This window comes from Dryobates pubescens, chromosome 21, assembly GCF_014839835.1.
Source record: "Dryobates pubescens isolate bDryPub1 chromosome 21, bDryPub1.pri, whole genome shotgun sequence".
In the NCBI taxonomy this organism is placed as follows: Eukaryota; Metazoa; Chordata; class Aves; order Piciformes; family Picidae; genus Dryobates; species Dryobates pubescens.
In genome coordinates, this window is record NC_071632.1 from 9732563 (window position 1) to 9750095 (window position 17533).

At 43.0% G+C, this 17533-nt stretch overlaps 1 protein-coding gene across 3 annotated transcripts in view; it reads left to right on the top strand.

Annotated features, from left to right (window-relative positions):
- The window catches only part of ZNF438 (zinc finger protein 438), a 40037-nt gene extending 32100 nt beyond the window's left edge, over positions 1 to 7937 (top strand). For all 3 annotated transcript variants that reach the window (XM_054171399.1, XM_054171400.1, XM_054171401.1), the window contains exons 3-4: positions 3227 to 5078; positions 6679 to 7937. In XM_054171399.1, coding sequence (XP_054027374.1) covers positions 3227 to 5078; positions 6679 to 7291 — 2465 coding nt within the window. In that variant the 3' untranslated portion in view covers positions 7292 to 7937. The remainder of the gene's footprint in view (positions 1 to 3226; positions 5079 to 6678) is intronic.
- Positions 7938 to 17533: the final 9596 nt, after the last annotated feature.

Here is a 17533-nt window from a genome sequence, read left to right on the forward strand (position 1 = left end):
AGCTGATAAGGTCCGCCAGCTGAGCAGAGCAGAAAGCAGCCTGAACAGCTGGAAGAGAGAGAGAGGAATGAAACGGGATGTGAGATATTGCTAGGGGTACACCTCACATCTGGCCAATGAAATTAGTTTAGAATAATCTTTTGTTTTCCTTTACACCCAACTGTGGATTTGTTTGTACTTCTTCACTCTTCTGCTCAAAAATCTGCAGCTAACTTTAAAGGCATAGCCTAAAACCGCCACATCAAGTTACAACTGACAAGTCAAAATGAATCCTTTGAAATGGAGACTGAAATAAGAGTTGACTGTCCCTGAAAGAAGCAGCTTAGTTTTCTAGGTGGCCTTCTGGTAGCCAGAGCATACTCAAGCCCATTAGTGTCAGGGGGATATGGGCATGAATTACTTGTAGTGATCTCCGTGCCCAAAGGGGATTGTTGAAACTTTTAGCCAAGTACAAATGAGAAATAGGTATGATTTGGTCACTGATGATACTTGCGTACTCTGGATGGGGTCAGTGGGACTTCCAGCCTGTCAGTTGATTGGTTTCTTTTTCCTGATCCAAGATGCGAAATAGTCTTCTACCAGTTCTTCCAATTAACTTCCCAATCCATATGCAAAAGCCAACCTGAGTCTGAAGGATGGTCAGACTAGTCTGCATCCAGCCCAACTCTATATTTAGACACTCTCTAAGCTGCTTAACTGCAGCACCTGTGTTGGCTGAGAGGGCAATAGCGAGCTGAGTATCCTTGGCTTACCAGTGGCATCGCAATGAATATTTCTGCACTGAACCATCTAATGTAAACTTAAGGGAAAGGAAGGAATGAATTCAGAAGGAAGGAAGGAAAATGAAGGAGGGAAGGAAATACAGCTTGCCATTAAGACTTATTTCTGATAAAATTACACTAGTTGTGAAAAGTGTATGAAAGGCTCTTCTCACACAGTTATACCAATGCACAGTATTGTGCTAACTGCATTAAGAATAATACTGATCTAAATGGACCTTGCTTCAAAGAGCGTTTTGTGGTTGATCATGAAAGTCTTGGCTTCTAGAATGATACTTTCTTCTGGAATTGGAGAGACTTTCTTTAAAGCAAAGCAATTTTACTGCCTAATTTTGCGTTTGGCAAATCAATGTACATGAGAAGAATATGCTTACTTTTAAAGCTGATGTTGTGCATTATTGTACAAATACCTCCTCCTAACCTCACATTAACCTGGATTTGTGCTTGTGTATAGGGATCTCTCTTTCTATTTGTGTAGGATTTCCATATGTGCAGTAGTCTTGTCTGCTAGAAACTCTGGATATCTCTACAGACACTGAGCAGAAAGAAAGTTACAGTGGTGTCCAGTAGTTTCACTTAAATGGAGGATCAAGAAGGTGCATAATAGCCTTGGGGACTGATTCGGTAGATGGCAATTAAAGGATCAGTAGTCTCTACCCTGCATAGTTGACACTCTGTGAACCTGCTGTAAGTCAGGTTTTGAGAAGCATCAAGTGTATGTATGAACTCTGCAGTTTATATGCGATTGCTCTGTGAATCTAGCACGTCCTGAAGGCCCTGGATTTATTGCACATGTGCATACCATGAGTATGCCCAGGAGATCTGGTCATGAAAGATGATAGCTCTGTAATTTACAGTGCATGTTGGGAAGTGTGCAACATCTGAGAAGAACATCCAGGATTAAGATAAACTTCCTGGTGTTTCCAGGGTTGGTGGTGGTTCACAGTTACCTCTTGAAGTCCCTAACGATGTATAAATGTGTTTGTAATGCACGGCTTTAGAAGGGCAAGGAACAGAAGCTTCCCTCTGGAATTGCTTTACTGCAGTATCTCAAGGTCCCAGCATTCACCTTTACATCTTCAAATGTGATTCTTCTCTCAATTTTTTCTTATGTTACTGGCTTTCCAAAATTGCTTTTTGGTTTGGGATCTTTCAGTTTTCAGTGAGTGAGATTATTGGGAAATTCATCTGTTTGTTGTTGGTTTGGTGTTTTTCTTTTTTTCAGGAAACCTATCCCAGCTTTTGAGAACTGGAAGCATCTGTAGTTGTATTTTGGACTGGGTAGTGAGGCTGTTACGAAATGGTTGTGGTGCAATTAATAGCAAATACTTTTTTATGGGGTGTTTAAGGTCATCATATACCTCTGCTCCTCAATGCAGGTCCTCTCCTATACATCTTGCCCCTTTCCTTTGATTTCACTTAATTATCCTCACATTCTTCTGTACTGAAAACATCTGCAACATTTGCCAACACAAGTAGAAGCAGGAAGGAACTGTGCTACAACTTTGATAAATTGCATCTTTCAAGAAACTATTTTAATAGTTTACTGGGGTAGTTCTGTTGTGCATTAAAAGCACATAGGCAGTACGTGTGTCTGGGCAGCTAACAGTGGTACATCTTCTCTCCAGTTCTCTTTGATTTTGTTACACATTATTTGCATGTTTTATAGCAGTAATTTAAGGCTTTCATCAGGTAAGCTTTGGTCTGTATCAGATAAACCTCACAGAGTCTAAATGGTATAGAAACTCTGAAAGGTAGCATGACTCTGGTTGGGAGATGTGATCACAGCAGGTGCTCAGAAAAGTTTTGCATCATGGAGTTTAAATCATAGAATCATTCAGGTTGGGAAAGACCCTTGAGCACATCTGGTCCAACTGCTAACCCTTCTCTACTGAGTTCAACACTAACGTAGCGCTAAGCACCACATCTAAATGACCTCTGAACTTATCCAGGGATGGTGACTCAACCACCTCCCTGGGCAGCCTGCTCCAATGCTTGTCCACTCTTTTGGTGAAAAAACTTCCTGATGTCGAGCTTAAACCTTCCATGGAGCAGCTTGAGGCCATTCCCTCTTATTCTATCGCTAATTAACCTGTGAGAAGAGACCAGCACCTGCCTTTCTATATTGTCCTTTCAGGTTCTTCTAGCTGAATATTGCCAGCATGCAAGTGCTGCTTTTCCAGGGCATTAGTGTATTTGTTCTGTAATGTCATATAGCTTCTACCTTAGAATGAAACATCCATTTAAGATTAGATTGAGGGTTGGGGTTTTTTTTCTCATACCATTTTCACACGCAATTTTAAACTCGGCGGTCATTTAAATACCTAAATACTTCAAATCATTTTGTGTGTCATATTCTTTGTAAGCAGTTTTATTTTTGATACAGTAATTCAAAAAAAGGGGGGTGAAATAAATGATATTACATCTTTGTTTTGTTACTGTTACAGATAAATCCCCTTCGGATATAATACAGAGTTTTCAGAAGAGAAGTCAGTTTAGGACCATTGCTCCAAAGATGGTACCAAAACTTTTAACATCTGGAGTAGTCTCTTGTCTTCAGTCATCTTTGCCTGAGCAAAAACCACCAATTTCAGCTGCAAGTTCTAAGCCACTGGTGGTACCAGCCCAAAACTACGCTGTCATGCAGGTGGCTGGTCATGAGGGGACTTTTTCTTTGTTGGCCTTGCCATATGTTGCCCCTGCCCTAACGCAGCAAGTCCAGCAGTCAAGTGTGCCCCCTTCTGAAAACCTAAAGCTGCCAATCCCTAGGTACCAATCCATAAGAAGTAAATTGCTGAGTGACAAAAAGCCAGCACAAACCTCTATGTTGGGTGCACATAACAAGATTCCTGCCAAAGCTTCGATCTCATCACAGACTTCCCACATGACTACTTTAACTGAAGACTGTCCTGAAGCTTGTAGTTCAGATTCAACCGAGCAAGCAATGCTAACAGAGCATGACTCATCTAAAATTACAGTTACCACATCAGTAAATAAAAGCAATTGTGTGGAATCTGGGTCTCCTTTTGTGAAGAAAACTGAAACTGCCAACAGTAAGTCTTCTGGACCATCTGTAGTTAAAGACTCTTTATCCAAGCCTACAAGTTCAGTTAATCCCACGAAACGAAGTCTGCGCTCAGCGAAGACAGCATCTGAAACCACAAGAGAGTCATGCATAATGTCTGAGAAACTGAAGGAAACGCCCACGAATTCTGCCAATTCTGTTGCTGTCCTGTCACCAGCAGTTTTTGGCAGTACAATGCAGATGACTCCATCAACACCAAAAGGAAAACTTCCTATTTTGCCCTACTCAAGGATGAAAAAATCAGTGTTCTGTAAATCTAAACAGAATGCTGATGTTACAGATGTGTCCGGTCCTTCGCTGAGATCTGAGTGTGACAAGATACCGGCTTTGACAAGAGCTGATCCTGATCCTAGTGAAGCGTCTGATAGGCCATCAGCTGTACCTTCTACACAAGACCCCAAGCAAACCACTGGAGAAGATAATTTCTCTCCATCCAATAAAGTAGATGCTGACAGTCTTAAAAAATTGAACAGTGCAGCCTCTAAAAGAAGGAGCCGGAGAAGAAGAGCCCCAGATGATGTATTGGCTTTTCAGACCAAGCGAAGGAAATGTATCATTAATAAGTTCAGGGATGGAAGGGAGAGGGTGAAAGCTGATCTTCAGCCACCTGAAGACAAAAAAGCAGAGGCAGTGAAAAGATACCGCAGCATTAGACCAAAACCAGTGGTGGTTGTGCAGGCCTTTGCCCCACTGGCCCCTGCAGCAATCGTAGAGGCACCGTCTCCTGAGCACTTAGACCAAGATCGCTTTTTAAACGCTTCACTTCCCAATAAGTATTTAAATTACAAACACAGTGATGCTGCATCAGTTAAATCAAGTGATCTAAGAAGTGCCAGTTCAGCCATACCTAAGCCATCCCATAAGTGTCACGTTTGTAACCACATCTTCCAGTTCAAGCACCATCTTCAGGACCACATGAACACGCACACAAACCGACGGCCCTACAGCTGCCGTGTTTGCCGCAAGGCCTACATTCACTCTGGGAGCCTCAGCACCCACATGAAACTTCATCACAACGAGGGAAAACCCAGGAAGCTCGTGTGCTGTGAATTCTGTGCTAAAGTTTTTGGCCATGCAAAGGTATATTTTGGCCACCTCAGAGAAGTGCATAGGGTTGTTATCAACACAGAGCCTTCTACTAGCGAGCAGCAGCTGCAAGATGCTTTAAAGAAGAGAGACACAAATATAAAAGAGACAGAAGAAGTAACAGAGAGGTGAGTGTTTCCATTAATGAAAGTGGGATTTCAGGTTTTCAGTGGAAATTTATAAACATTATCATTATGAAAATGGCTGAGATTCCTAATGGTTTAAATATTTTGTGAAGAGATCTAGTCAATCTCTTAGCCCATCTGCTGTATTTCAGCTGATTTACCAAATCTAAGTGAATACTGGCACTTGGAATATCTGATGTAATTTTGCATATGTTCTAGTGATACCCAATATAGTGCCAGTGGAGCTATTTTGGTCAGTTGATTCCTCACAGCTAACACTTTTCCTGTTTTAACCTGCACTGGCTTCTGTGTCCTACCCATGTTGGGGTTTTTCTCTGAAGATAAGTGAGCCAACAGCAGTAAGTGAAAAGCAATTCATATTTCAGTATTAGCTTGTACTTTGGTTACCCTATTAAATACCATTATCCCATTTCTTTCTCTGGAGTGCTGTGAGCTGATCTGTCTTGTGTGCTGATTGCTGCTGATTTTGCGATCACTTAGCCAAGCAGAAAAGGTAACATTTACCGTATTAAGATGGATAGAACATTCTTTTGTCTCTGCAGTATGGTTTTTCAGGTGAAATTTCTTGACACAGCAGCATAAATGTTGGCTTTTTTGTTTGTTCCACTGTGCATTTACTTCCATTGAAGTAAACTTTATTAAGCCCAGGGCTTTAACTTGATGCTTCACTTCACCGCTGCAGTTCCATTTTACACGTCTTGCTTTTTGTAACTGCACTCCCCAGGGCATCAGTTAGAAATTTATGAGATATCAAACCTAAAAAGAAAACAGCAGCCCTTTTTTTTTTCAGCCTTACTAGCTGTCACACAATGGCTCACTCAGATTATCTGTTGTATTGGTTAATCCATCTAATGTATATAAATCCATAGTGTTGTGTGATCCTTTTCAGAGACCTTTTGAGAAGGTTTCTGGGGAGCTCCTGTGATTGGCTTAGCTTACACCTGGGACTTGGTAGCTCTGTGTGTGTGTTTCCCTTTCTACTGCAGAACTGTCTTAAGTCAATGAGTGGGGCTGTCCAATTGTAAATTAGGCATTTAAAGGTTTTATAACTGTGTTACAACTGCTAAGGGAAAAAAAGAAAACAACAAAAAACCCAACCCACAAACACATTGAAGTTTCAGTGTTTCCATCTTGGAGTGGGAAATGGTTTTGCCTTAAATTGACCTTAGATCACTCAGTGTAAACAAGTTAGTGTCTTTTAGTAGTATGCCACAGGTAATACTCCATTTCACTTTTGTAGCCCAGAGCTAGAAGTGTTTGGACTTGCCTCACTAAATCAGGCACTTTAAAAGTCTTTAGCAGTTTGGTTAAAAGTTTGTTTCTACCCAGGCTGATTTTGGAGGCAATTCCTAAACTCAGCAGTGTTGAATAACATTTGGGTTCAGTTGTTTCCTAATCAGCCTTACTATTACTATTTTATTTCTCTCTCTTTTTTTTCCCATTCCAAATAATGCCTGGTTTTAATTAAAAGAATGTTTCATGACTGTCCTCTCTCCTTGCAACTTAAAAGGAGAGGAATTGGCATCTCTGTTCTGTGCATGGCCAACACTGAAATGGTTTATATTTCCTTTTTCTTTAACAGGGGAAATAAGTGCAATTTGGAGGACCTATTCCATAACCCAGGAGAAGTGAAATTGCAGATAAAATGCGGTCGATGCCAGTTCATTGCACAGTCTTTTGGTGAAATGAAGTTTCATTTATTGTGCTCTCATGGAGGAGAGATCCAGGGACGAGTAAAGGAAGGGAGTTTGCAAGGAAGCAGAGGAGCTAAGGGGGAGCTGATCAAACACACAACCCACTTCTGGAAACAGCGTGGTGAGAGGAGGCATTTAGCCAAGGGCAGTGCCCATGAGGAAGAATTTTATGCTTTCCCAAAACTGAAAAGACAGATATACTTTCACCATCAAAATAATGCCAATATGTTACCTAAAAGTGAACTGACTCAGTCAGAAAGCAGCGAAGCAGCCAAAGAGATGCAAAATGTAGCTTTGGGTACACCAAGCAAAAAGCCAGAGATGCGGTCTAGAGCAGGCTATAACTGCATTCTGTGCAAACACTGGTGTGCAAGAAAAGAGGATCTTTGTCACCACTGGCAGAGTCATCACAACTGTGAAGACCCTTCCACTTTATGGACAGTTTTTAGTTTGTTATCCAAACAAGGAGTTATTGACTTTTCTAACAATAGCGAATGCTGAAGCTCAGCTCTGCAATGCTACCAAAACCATCGAGGAAACGGTTACCAAATTGTCACTAATTTGTTTTACTGGTGGGTTTGGCTTTTTTCTGTTGCTAAACAAGAGGTGTGTCACTTCAGAGGTTTGTTTGGTGGGTTGGTTGGGTTGTCTTCTTTTTTTTTTTAAGTGATGCTAACCTTTATTTGTTAAATAGAAAATGTATTTACCCAGTGTGGTTTCAGCTGGGTGCAGCAAGCTGATCACGAAACACTGCACTTAAAATTCATCCTTAAGGAACTAAGCAAATAATACCCATGGTTAACATGAAGGGAAAAGATTGCCAAGTTAAATTATACTATACACACACAATTAAATCAGTTGATATGAATGAAATGACAAACCAGACTGGATGTGTGATTTCAGTTCCTGTCCCTCCAGATTTCACAGTAAACAAAGAGTTTGATGCCATTCTCTGGATCATCTGAACGTGTATACAGCCAGCATTCAGGAGCTTTATAATCTAGAATTTAAGGGCAGAGAATTCTTGTTTTCAGTGTCTTCAACCATTGCCTGCAGGTTTGTTATTGGCAGGTTTTTCAGGTGTTACATTCTGTCCTAGTAACAGCAAAGGATCAAATTTTTCAGGTGAAAAAAACCTGCATACATTTTTTTTTTGCCCGTAGTTCTTGGGACTGAAGGAGAGTTAGTTGGCACCCCTGAGGATGTGGAACACTCAAAGCTTGGCTGCTTTGTGGGAAAAAAAAAGGAAAACAAGTTTGTTTTAAAAATAGCAATCTGAGTTGGTTACTCCTGGGAAGTTTGACATCCTGCAATAGACTGCATGTTTCATGGTGAACTTCTAGCATATTTCCTGTGACTGTAATGCTGCCAGCACCATTAGCACTCTGCCTTTAACACTCTTGGTATGCAACTTTTGTACCTTTGCAGCTGATCCAGTCTGGGGCTTTAAAGGGAAATTGTTCCTTCACTTCTCAGTCTATGGTACAGTTAATGAGGTTTTTACACTTGTGTTGTCACATTTGCTGTACTAGAGGAACTGCATGCAGCACCTTAACATTCCACTATCAGTTACCTTACCAAGATGCAAAGCTGTAGCAGCCTGTAGAGCAGGAGCAGTGTGTTCTGTGTGCCCCTGCTGCAGCGCAGGTGTAGCAGGAGACCGTTTCAGTACATCTCCTAAGGCCTGTAAGGAGATGCAGTTCCAAAGCTCAGTTTTGATGGAAAGGTCACTGAAGCCATGGGGTCTAGTTTGAAACAGGTGTTTATAGTGCTGTTACTTAAAGCCTTATGAAAGTGTCATTCCTAAAATGTCTTGTGTGACCTCTTAGCATTTTGCAAAAGCTGTGGTGATGAGAACATGAGAAAAGACCTACAAGTATTGGGTTTTCTGGGTGAGGTTCCTTGTTGCAATATTTTGTGTGTGTGTTTTGCTTTCAAATAGTAAAAGCAATTTTGATGAGCTAATAGTTTTGAATGTAGTTTCTTGTTGTGTGGTGCCTTTGCCCTGGGGTGGAACTATGAGGGTGAAGCCAATTGAAGTAAAAGACAAAAGGAAAATGTTCATAGAGCTGTACAGGTGCTTGATAGGCTGGAAGAATTCCTGTGGATTCTCAGAGCTTCCTTCCTACTGTGTGTTGCTTCCTGTGTTGAGAGCTCAGGAGCTGGATGCAAGTACTCCAGGTGAGGTCTCACCAGAGCAGAGCAGAGGGGCAGGATCCCCTCTCTCCATCTGCTGGCCATGATGCTTTTGATGCAGCCCAGGATGCCACTGGCCTCTTGAGCTGCAAGCTCATGTCCAGCTTCTCACCCACCAGCCCCGCCAAGTCCCGCAGACAAGCAGGACTGCTCTCAGCTTTGTCATCCCCCAGCCTGTGTTGATATCTAGGAGGGAGAGGCACAATGGTAAATCGGTGGAAGGAGGTTTGGGATGAGGGAGCAGGTTACTCTTTTTAAAATGGAAGTTTGTATGTAGTCTTTTCATCATATTTTTGTGCCTCTTTCTCTAGTCCAGGCCAAATGGGTAAAGGGGTCTCAGCTTTCAGCAATGTAAAGCCTGAGAGCATGTTTAAAGCATAGCTCTAGGACACTCCTCAGTGTCCTCAACAAACATTAAAAATTAGAAGCCTTTTTTTCTGAGCCTGAAAGCATTCTTATGTTTCAGGCTGTTATGATTAGGGTAGACTATGAAAGACTGGGATTCTTAAAAGTAGCTCTGCATTGAATACAGATGTGTCCTTTGTTTAAGATGTGTTTGTTTTGCTAACATTTGTAGGTATGAAGTGAGCCTTATGTACAGCAACATTAAACAGCACGTGTTTGTTGTCCAGCAGAAGGGTTGGTAGGAACACAGTTGGCTGTTTACTTTGAAGCTGGACAAGTTAACATCTGGTTTTGCACATAAATTGTATTTAAAACTGGTTAAAATGGATGTTATTGTTTTTGTAGCTGTAGTTTTGTTCCCCTCTGAATTTTCATTAAATCTCTGGTTCAGCTTCCCCGTTCAACTTTAAAGCTGTTCCTCACATGGAAAGTTGTTCCTTCATCATCACACCATAAATAATCAAAGCTGGAGGAGTTCCATCCCCTCTCTGGCTTGCAGAGCATTGCCCTTCTCCAGCTGCAGAGCTGCAGTTTCCTATGGCTAACCTGACATAGTTGCTGGCAGCGAATGTTTTACTTCATTTATTTATTGGAATTTAGATCTTTGCTGTTTAGCTCCATCAGAGTTGCTGTCATACCTCATTAGTTACTTATTTTATCTACTATTCACTGAGCTCTTTAGGGAAACTGTCATAAGAAGGATGAACAGGTACTTAAGAGAGCAGATTTCAACCCTAACTTTGTGCAGATGCTGCTGACGTTTGAGAATCTCCAGCTTATCTAGGCTCAGCCATGTAGTATATTATATTTCTACAACACAGCCACCTACATGTGCATCTATTTTGGAACCAAAAGTATGCTTCAGATTCAGCTGTCAGTTATTATTATCAAACCTGTACAATGTAGGGTTGTGATTATTATGCGTAAAGATTAAAATGCTATTAGCTGTAGTAGGTTTACTTGTCAAAGTCCTAAGAGCTCTGGGAAATGAAAATCTCTGCCTGCTGAGTATGACACAGGAAAAAAATCTGGGCTCACAGAGAGAATTCTGAGGGCTTCAAAGTTTGTCCTCATTTCAGTGTGTGCTTTTAGAGCTGATCTGTCGCAGTGTAGGATTTTTCTCCCCACCTTTTATTAAATTGCCATCGTTTTTCTTGATTAGGAATGCTGAGGAAGACCTGAGCCTGCAAGCAGGTTTGCTGCCTTTGTCTGTACAGGCAGACATCATCCATGGAATCAGAACAGCCTTGGTGGCCTCACATACATAATGCACGGTGTGGGGCACCGTGCAAGATTTGGGCTTCAGTGTACGACTTTGTGTGACTGACAAACATTTGCACTGTGAGAGTGAGAGCCCTGGAGCAGGCTGCCCAGAGAGGTTGTGGAGTCTTCTCCTCTGGAGACATTCCAAACCCACCTGGATGTGTTCCTCTGTGACCTGCCCTATGTGATGCTGTTCTGGCAGGGGGCTTGGACTGGATGATCTTTTGAGGTCCCTTCCAGCCCCTAACATTCTGTGATACTCAGAAATGTTACTCGGAAGTTATTCTGCAGAATATTGCAAATACTCCAACTGCAAAATAACTTCAGCATGAGGTTTTCTGGAATAACAGGTTAAATCAGGGACAAGAAAATTTTGTTGGAAAGGGATACATAAGCAAGCTGTCGTGTATGGATTTCTCTGCACAGTCACACAAAATTTATAGCTGATAACTGGTAGGTACAAAACAGTTTGTGCTTGTTTACAGTGACCAAGGCAAGTAAGAATTACAGAAAATATCCATCCCATCTCTTTCTGCTGAGACCAGCTGCTGCCAGACTTTAAATGTGGTCCTTTCAGTTTTCTGAGGAAAGCATCTTTCAGCTTCAGTCCATAAAAGTGCAATCAAGTGCTGCATCTGTACTTAGCAAAACAGAAAATGGCTCACTCCATTCATGCAGGTACAACACCCATAAGGAAGGAAAAAGGGAAGTTTTACCACAAGGCAAAGCAGCTGCTAAATGTGATTTGGGGGGTCTTTATGTGCTGTTGTAAAAGACTAGAATGTCCCTCCTTCTACTTGGAATCACAGAAGCTCCACTGAAGTGTCACACACATGTGATGGTATAAAGCAGCAATTCAAATACTGTGACTAAGATTCTCTTGCCCCTTCCCTCTTTGCTCCTTCCCTCTTTGCTCCTTCCCTCTTTGCCCCTTCCCTCTTTGCCCCTTCCCTCTTTGCCCCTTCCCTCTTTGCCCCTTCCCTCTTTGCCCCTTCCCTCTTTGCCCCTTCCCTCTTTGCCCCTTCCCTCTTTGCCCCTTCCCTCTTTGCCCCTTCCCTCTTTGCCCCTTCCCTCTTTGCCCCTTCCCTCTTTGCCCCTTCCCTCTTTGCCCCTTCCCTCCTTCTTTCCCACTCTTCTCCTCTCCTTCTCCTCTTTCTTGATTTACCTTTGCTATTCATCTTCCTAGCCACTCCACCTTTTCAGCATCCTCTGTGAGCTGTTCTGGCTGATTGCAATTTATGAATGTCTTGATTCAACAGAGTCAGCGTTGTGTCTGCCACCTTAGCTAGGAGCCAAAAGCTGGGGCTTCAGACCGTGTGAATACTATTTTGCAGAATATCTCACTAAAGGGTTGGTTGCAGGGGACACTGTAGGTCAGCCAGGCCAGCCTCCTGCCCAAAGCAGGGCTTAGCACCAGCCTGGGAGCAGAGCAATGGTTTGGCTTCTTGGAAGCCATTCCTGTTGCTGTTCCTACTGGTCTATCACCAGTGGTGGAGTTGGAAGTGTAAGCACAGCTTCAGTGTGGTAGCTGATGCTGTAAGCACAGTCATGAGGAATTTTATGACATTTGTAAAGAAAGCACAAAACTCAGCCATAAAAAAATCCACCCTTGCCCCCAAAGAAACCCAAATGAAGTTTACAGCTTCAGCTGGTGGGTCCTCACTAGTAAGAACTTAGGGCACAAAACATTGTCATTTTTATGGCTGCAAACCATGGCCAAGCCTCCTGCCTGCCTGTGAGAAGCAGCTTAACCCTCCTTTGCTCTGCTTTGTCCAGGGCTTCAGGCTCTGGGCCTTTCCTGTGCAATGCTGCTTTATATCTGCAGTTGATACAGGACAAAAATAAAGCATTTTATTTCCTCTCTGCTAAGTAATATTGTGCAGCTTCAGGTTTAATCTGACTTTTGAACATGCACCTGATCAAGGAGATCAATTTACCTTCCTATTGCTAGAGGCAACAACTGCCAGGGTGAGGGAGGCAAGCAGTAAATATTCCTGTGCCTGCACCTGTGAAGCAATGCAGTTGCTTTCCACATGAAGTTTAATTTCTTCATGTTTTTAGCTAAGAGCTTTTCTTCATTTTAACTGAAGTAACTACACTGCTAGACTTTGCTATTCAAATAAATCCTTTTTCAGCTCTTGAGTCCTTGGAGTTTGAATCCTGTCCAGCCATTTTCTGCTATCTGCCAATTCCTCGCTAAGTGCAAACCTGGCACCCTTGCCAATAAAATCCACCTTTGTGCCATTAAAAGTCATCTGCTGTCTTTTCTCTGCAGCTAATCAAAGTTTGCAAGAGGGCTTTTATTTAAAGGGAACCAGGCTATTTAAATTTTGCAAGTTAATTACAAGAATTTGTAGCAAACTGTGAAACAGAGAAGTGTTACAAGTTGCTTGAAAGCTCGCTGATTTTTATTCTTTTCCCTGAGTAATTGGAGAGGAATTTTTTTTTCCAGGGAGGAATTTGGTGGTTTAGGCTGGTTCATGTGCTGCTCTCCTCATCCACTTTGTAGATGGTCCTGAGTGCAGCACAGCAGAGCCTGGCCATGATTCCCTGTCCATGGCAGGGGGGTTGGAGTAGATGATCTCTAAAGTCCCTTCCACCTTAAGCCATTCTATGACTCTGTGATTCCTCAGCTGACTGCAGACTGTTGCACACAAAGCACCAGTTTATTTTTACCTTGGTGAGACAGCTGGGCTGGTCAATGGATGGGACACCAGCACTCCAGGAGACAACCAGGATGCTTGTGCAGGTGAAGTCTTGTGTCTTTCATGAGCAGCATCTCCAGTATCTTTACACATGCATGACACACACAGGATTCATAGATCATAGAATGGGTTAGGTTGGAAGAGACCTTAAAGATCATGAAAGCTCCAGCCACCCTGCCATGAGCAGGGACACCAGCAGATCGGGCTGCTCAAGGCTCCATCCAGCCTGGCCTTGAACACCTCCAGGGGAAGGGCATACACAACCTCCCTGGGCAAGCTGCTCCAGGATCACACAGAAAGCAACAAATGGATGAAGTGGGAGGGACGTTTGGAACTTGTGTTTTAATGTCCCACTGTGCAACGTACTGCAGAGAGTTTTGTTTTGCTGAAGTGCAGTGTCACTGCTAACCTATCTGTGGCTGATGTGAACCCTGCAATACACAGTGGCCACCTGAGTTCTTCCAGGAAATGGGATTAATTACGAGTTGTTGGAGTTTCTTTTGCAGAATGTGCTACTCCTGCTGCTTAACACCACGTGTAGGGTTTAAACGATACTTCCCAGAGTGATTTACTGGTCCAGCAGGAAAGTCTGGTGCTAAACCTTTCTGCTGGGATTTGCTTACGTTAGGAAGCAATGCAGGTGGCAGTCTGTTTCAGCATGGAATGGATTTCCGCGCCCCCCCCCCCCCTTTCTTTCTGATAAATTAAGTGCTTATGTAAGGTGAGAGATTGAAATAAAAAGAAGGAAAAGAGAAGCATGAAGGCCTTTGAGGATCCATCTGAAAGCTCCACAGGCGGGCAGAGGAATGCAGGGTAAATCTGAGGCAGTTTTTGTACCTGTTCACCCCAAGCATGGTGAGGGCCTCCCTGCTGCCCCTCGTGCAGCCATCCTGGGCACACTGCTCAACAAAAGCTCCTCACCACAGCCAGGAGGTTGTACCTGGAGCCAGGGTAGCATCATGTGCAGCGCAAAGATGTTTTGACACCGAACTCATTTCATCTGTCATCTGCTGATAATCTTTCCCATCTCTTCATGGTAGGCATCCTTAATTCTAGGAGCTTTTGTCTTGTGTCTTCATTTTGTGCATATTAGATAGGATCTGGGTTTGAATTAGTGCTCGAGGAATTGTCTCTTCTGAAGCTTTATTGTATGTGAGGCTGCTCCCTTCAGCTACCACTGCCACGTTATCCTCTTTCTCCCCAGTGATTCACTCAGTGTCATTTAATGACAAACATTTGATAGTTTTTACTGTCAGGCATTATATGTAAATCTCCTAACAGTGTCATCTTCTTAAATTATTGTAGCACTTGATTAAATTAGCCCTTCTACAAGAGATCCAGGTTCAGTAATAGTATTTCCTGCAATGTGCATCTCTGGAGAGAACTGAGATCTGACTTTTATAGTCAGAACCAATTAGGCTCATCCTTTATTCCCCCCCTTCTCTTTGCAGCATTCAGATGAATCACATTTTTTAGGCACAGTTCAAGCAGACTGTCACGTCTCTGGGGCTCTCTGCCTCCTGGGCTCCACATTCCCACTGTCAGCTGTGAAAAATAATTCCCCTTTTTGCAGTTGTGTCCAAGGAAAGTAAGATGATAAATCCACAATTTAGAGTTCAGCACGGGGGAAGCACATTGTTTACTCAGCATTGAATCAGGTTTTGTTCTAAGGGATGGGGCTGCTGTGAGGCATCCTCTGGTTTAAAGCTTTCTAGTTCAGCAAGTTGTTAGGATTCATTCTCACTTAGAAGAAAAGCTAGGGGTTTGCTCTTAATGAAAATCTTTTGAGAGAACCTAAAGTACAGGAAGAGGAGAGTGAACTGTAAACAGCATAATGAAGCCTTGAGAAAAAGTCAACAAAACCTCCCCACCGTGTGCAGGCTACCTGAGAGTAAACAGCTCCTCTCAGACAAAATTCATCATCAAGCAGCCTTTCCGTTCCACTGCTCTGTTGGAACTGCAATGCAATTTAAAAGGAACTTTTGGACCTGAGGAAGACTTTAGATCTTCTGGCTTTGGCAGAGTGAAAGAAAAAGAAGTTCTCCCTGAGCTGGGGATAGGTGCAGGTATGAAGTTTGTCACTTGGAATCGTTGCTCATTTCTCTGTGCAGCATTTGTTTACAGTATTCTCTTCTTTGCCATCATGCCTCAGTAGTGCTTTGCTGTGGAGAATAGATACTAGAACTTTAATTACTGCTAAGGCTGCAAAGCCATCGGCTCTCCAGTTTATAGTGGCAGAAAACTCCACATTGGAAGAAAAAATAAGAAGGAAAAAAAGGCCATTACAATGAAGCCTTAAGTCTATTGCCCTTCACCTTTCCACTTTACAGGTTTCCTGCCCCTCATTACATCACTGCTAGATTTAATACACATCAGTATCAATTCAGCACAGCCACCCAGCGTCCTTGCTCTGTACAGGCACACCCTGTCACTATTCTAATAAACCTTTAAATGCATCCAAATCCTTCTCAGGGCTTCCAGACAGCACTGCAAGCAGTGCTTTGCTTGCTGTCAGAGGGAAGTGATTAGTTTATTCCTAAATGCCAAGCTACTGAGAAATAAAGCAGCAGAGTAAATGCAGCCACCTTCCTGCTTTGACTTGGTTTTCATAGCTTGCTGTACTAATGGGCAGGATTGTCACTGGGTGGGGGAACTTTGAGCTGCTGTACATTTCAACTGCTGGATTATTAATATTATATATTGGAAACATTTTCATAGACCACAAAGGGCTAATGTGTCTCAGGAGTGAGATTCCTTCAGGAGGGGCCAAGGACACAATGCATCTCAGCTTGCCTGCTCGCAGGTACACCAAACACAGAGCCAGGTGTGTAGAGACCTGTGCCCCACGTCCCCTGTTCCAGCCTCTGCAAATCCCCTGGAACAGGGTGCTGGAACTGCACAGGGCTTGATGTCCACTCAGTACCAGGTGACAGCATATCAAGAGGCCTCAGTGCTGCCTCTAACCAGAGGAACCTCTGGAAGGAGCTGCTGGAGAAGCAGGCACCCAGCAAACAGAACAGGTCCTGCAAAGAATTTTTTGACAGCTTGGGTATTGTCTGTTAATAGAATTCTTATGGCAAGCCTCTGCAGGACTGACACCCAAAATGTGACATCTGTGACACCCATCCCTTTCTGGCATGTGGTGGTGGTGGCCTGTTAGCCAACATCTGTGGCACTGGGTGAGTGCACGATGAAATGGAAGAATTAATTTGCATTAGGGATCAGTGTATCTTACATCTAATTAATTAATGAGAAAATTACACATGTAACAAGAAAAATCCTGTTCCTTGTGCTGATTACAGCAACCCAGACAAGTCAAGAAATCCCAGTACAAGAGCCTTTTTTGGACTTCAGTGACTGTCCTTGCTGGTAGGTTATTATCCTGTGAGTAATAGCGATTCCAGAGTGAAGAGTGAAGTTCTGTCAAGAAGCTCTGACTGAGAGACAGGAAAACTAAGGAGTAGTTTTATTTAGTTAGTTGCAAAGAAAGAGATTGCAAACTGTGAACTTGGGAATCTGTAAGGGGTAGGAGAGGGAGAGAAGGGAGAGGTAGAACATGAGATCCTTCCAAATACATCATGGGAGATTTCAGAGTACAAGGAGAGAGAAAAGGTTTGGTGATTTGTAGATGTCCCCTCCCTGGAGATGTTCGAGGCCAGGTTGGGCAGGGCCTTGATCAACCTGGTCTAGTGGAAAGTGTCTCTGCCCCTGGCAGGGAGGTTGGGACTGGATGATCTGGATGATGTGATTCTATAATTGCTGTACCCAGTTATAGTGCGACTTGGGATAAACTGGCCTGAACTTACCCACCAAATGACAATTTGCAGAAGGTACCAAACCAGGGCAAGGAAAGCTGGAGAGAAGCCGAAGGAATTAGAAAGTATTTCCAGAGCTGGATGTTTGGTAAGAGTAAAAGGTAACTGGAGAGGTAAGTAATGATTTTTATGTCTGCCAGTGCCACTGCAAGGGAATTAAAGCAAAGAGTATTTGGTCCCTCATCTCAAGTTAAATTCCCTGGGAAAGCTTTTCCTTCTCTTCATTTGCTAATTCACACGGGGCCACATCCCCCTTTGGAGGCTCTGCACAGGTACAAGAGCACAGGCTTGCTGTGCTTCTGCTGACAGCAGGGGCAGAGGGCTGCCAGCCTAGGTGGAAAGCAGAAAAAAAAAATCTC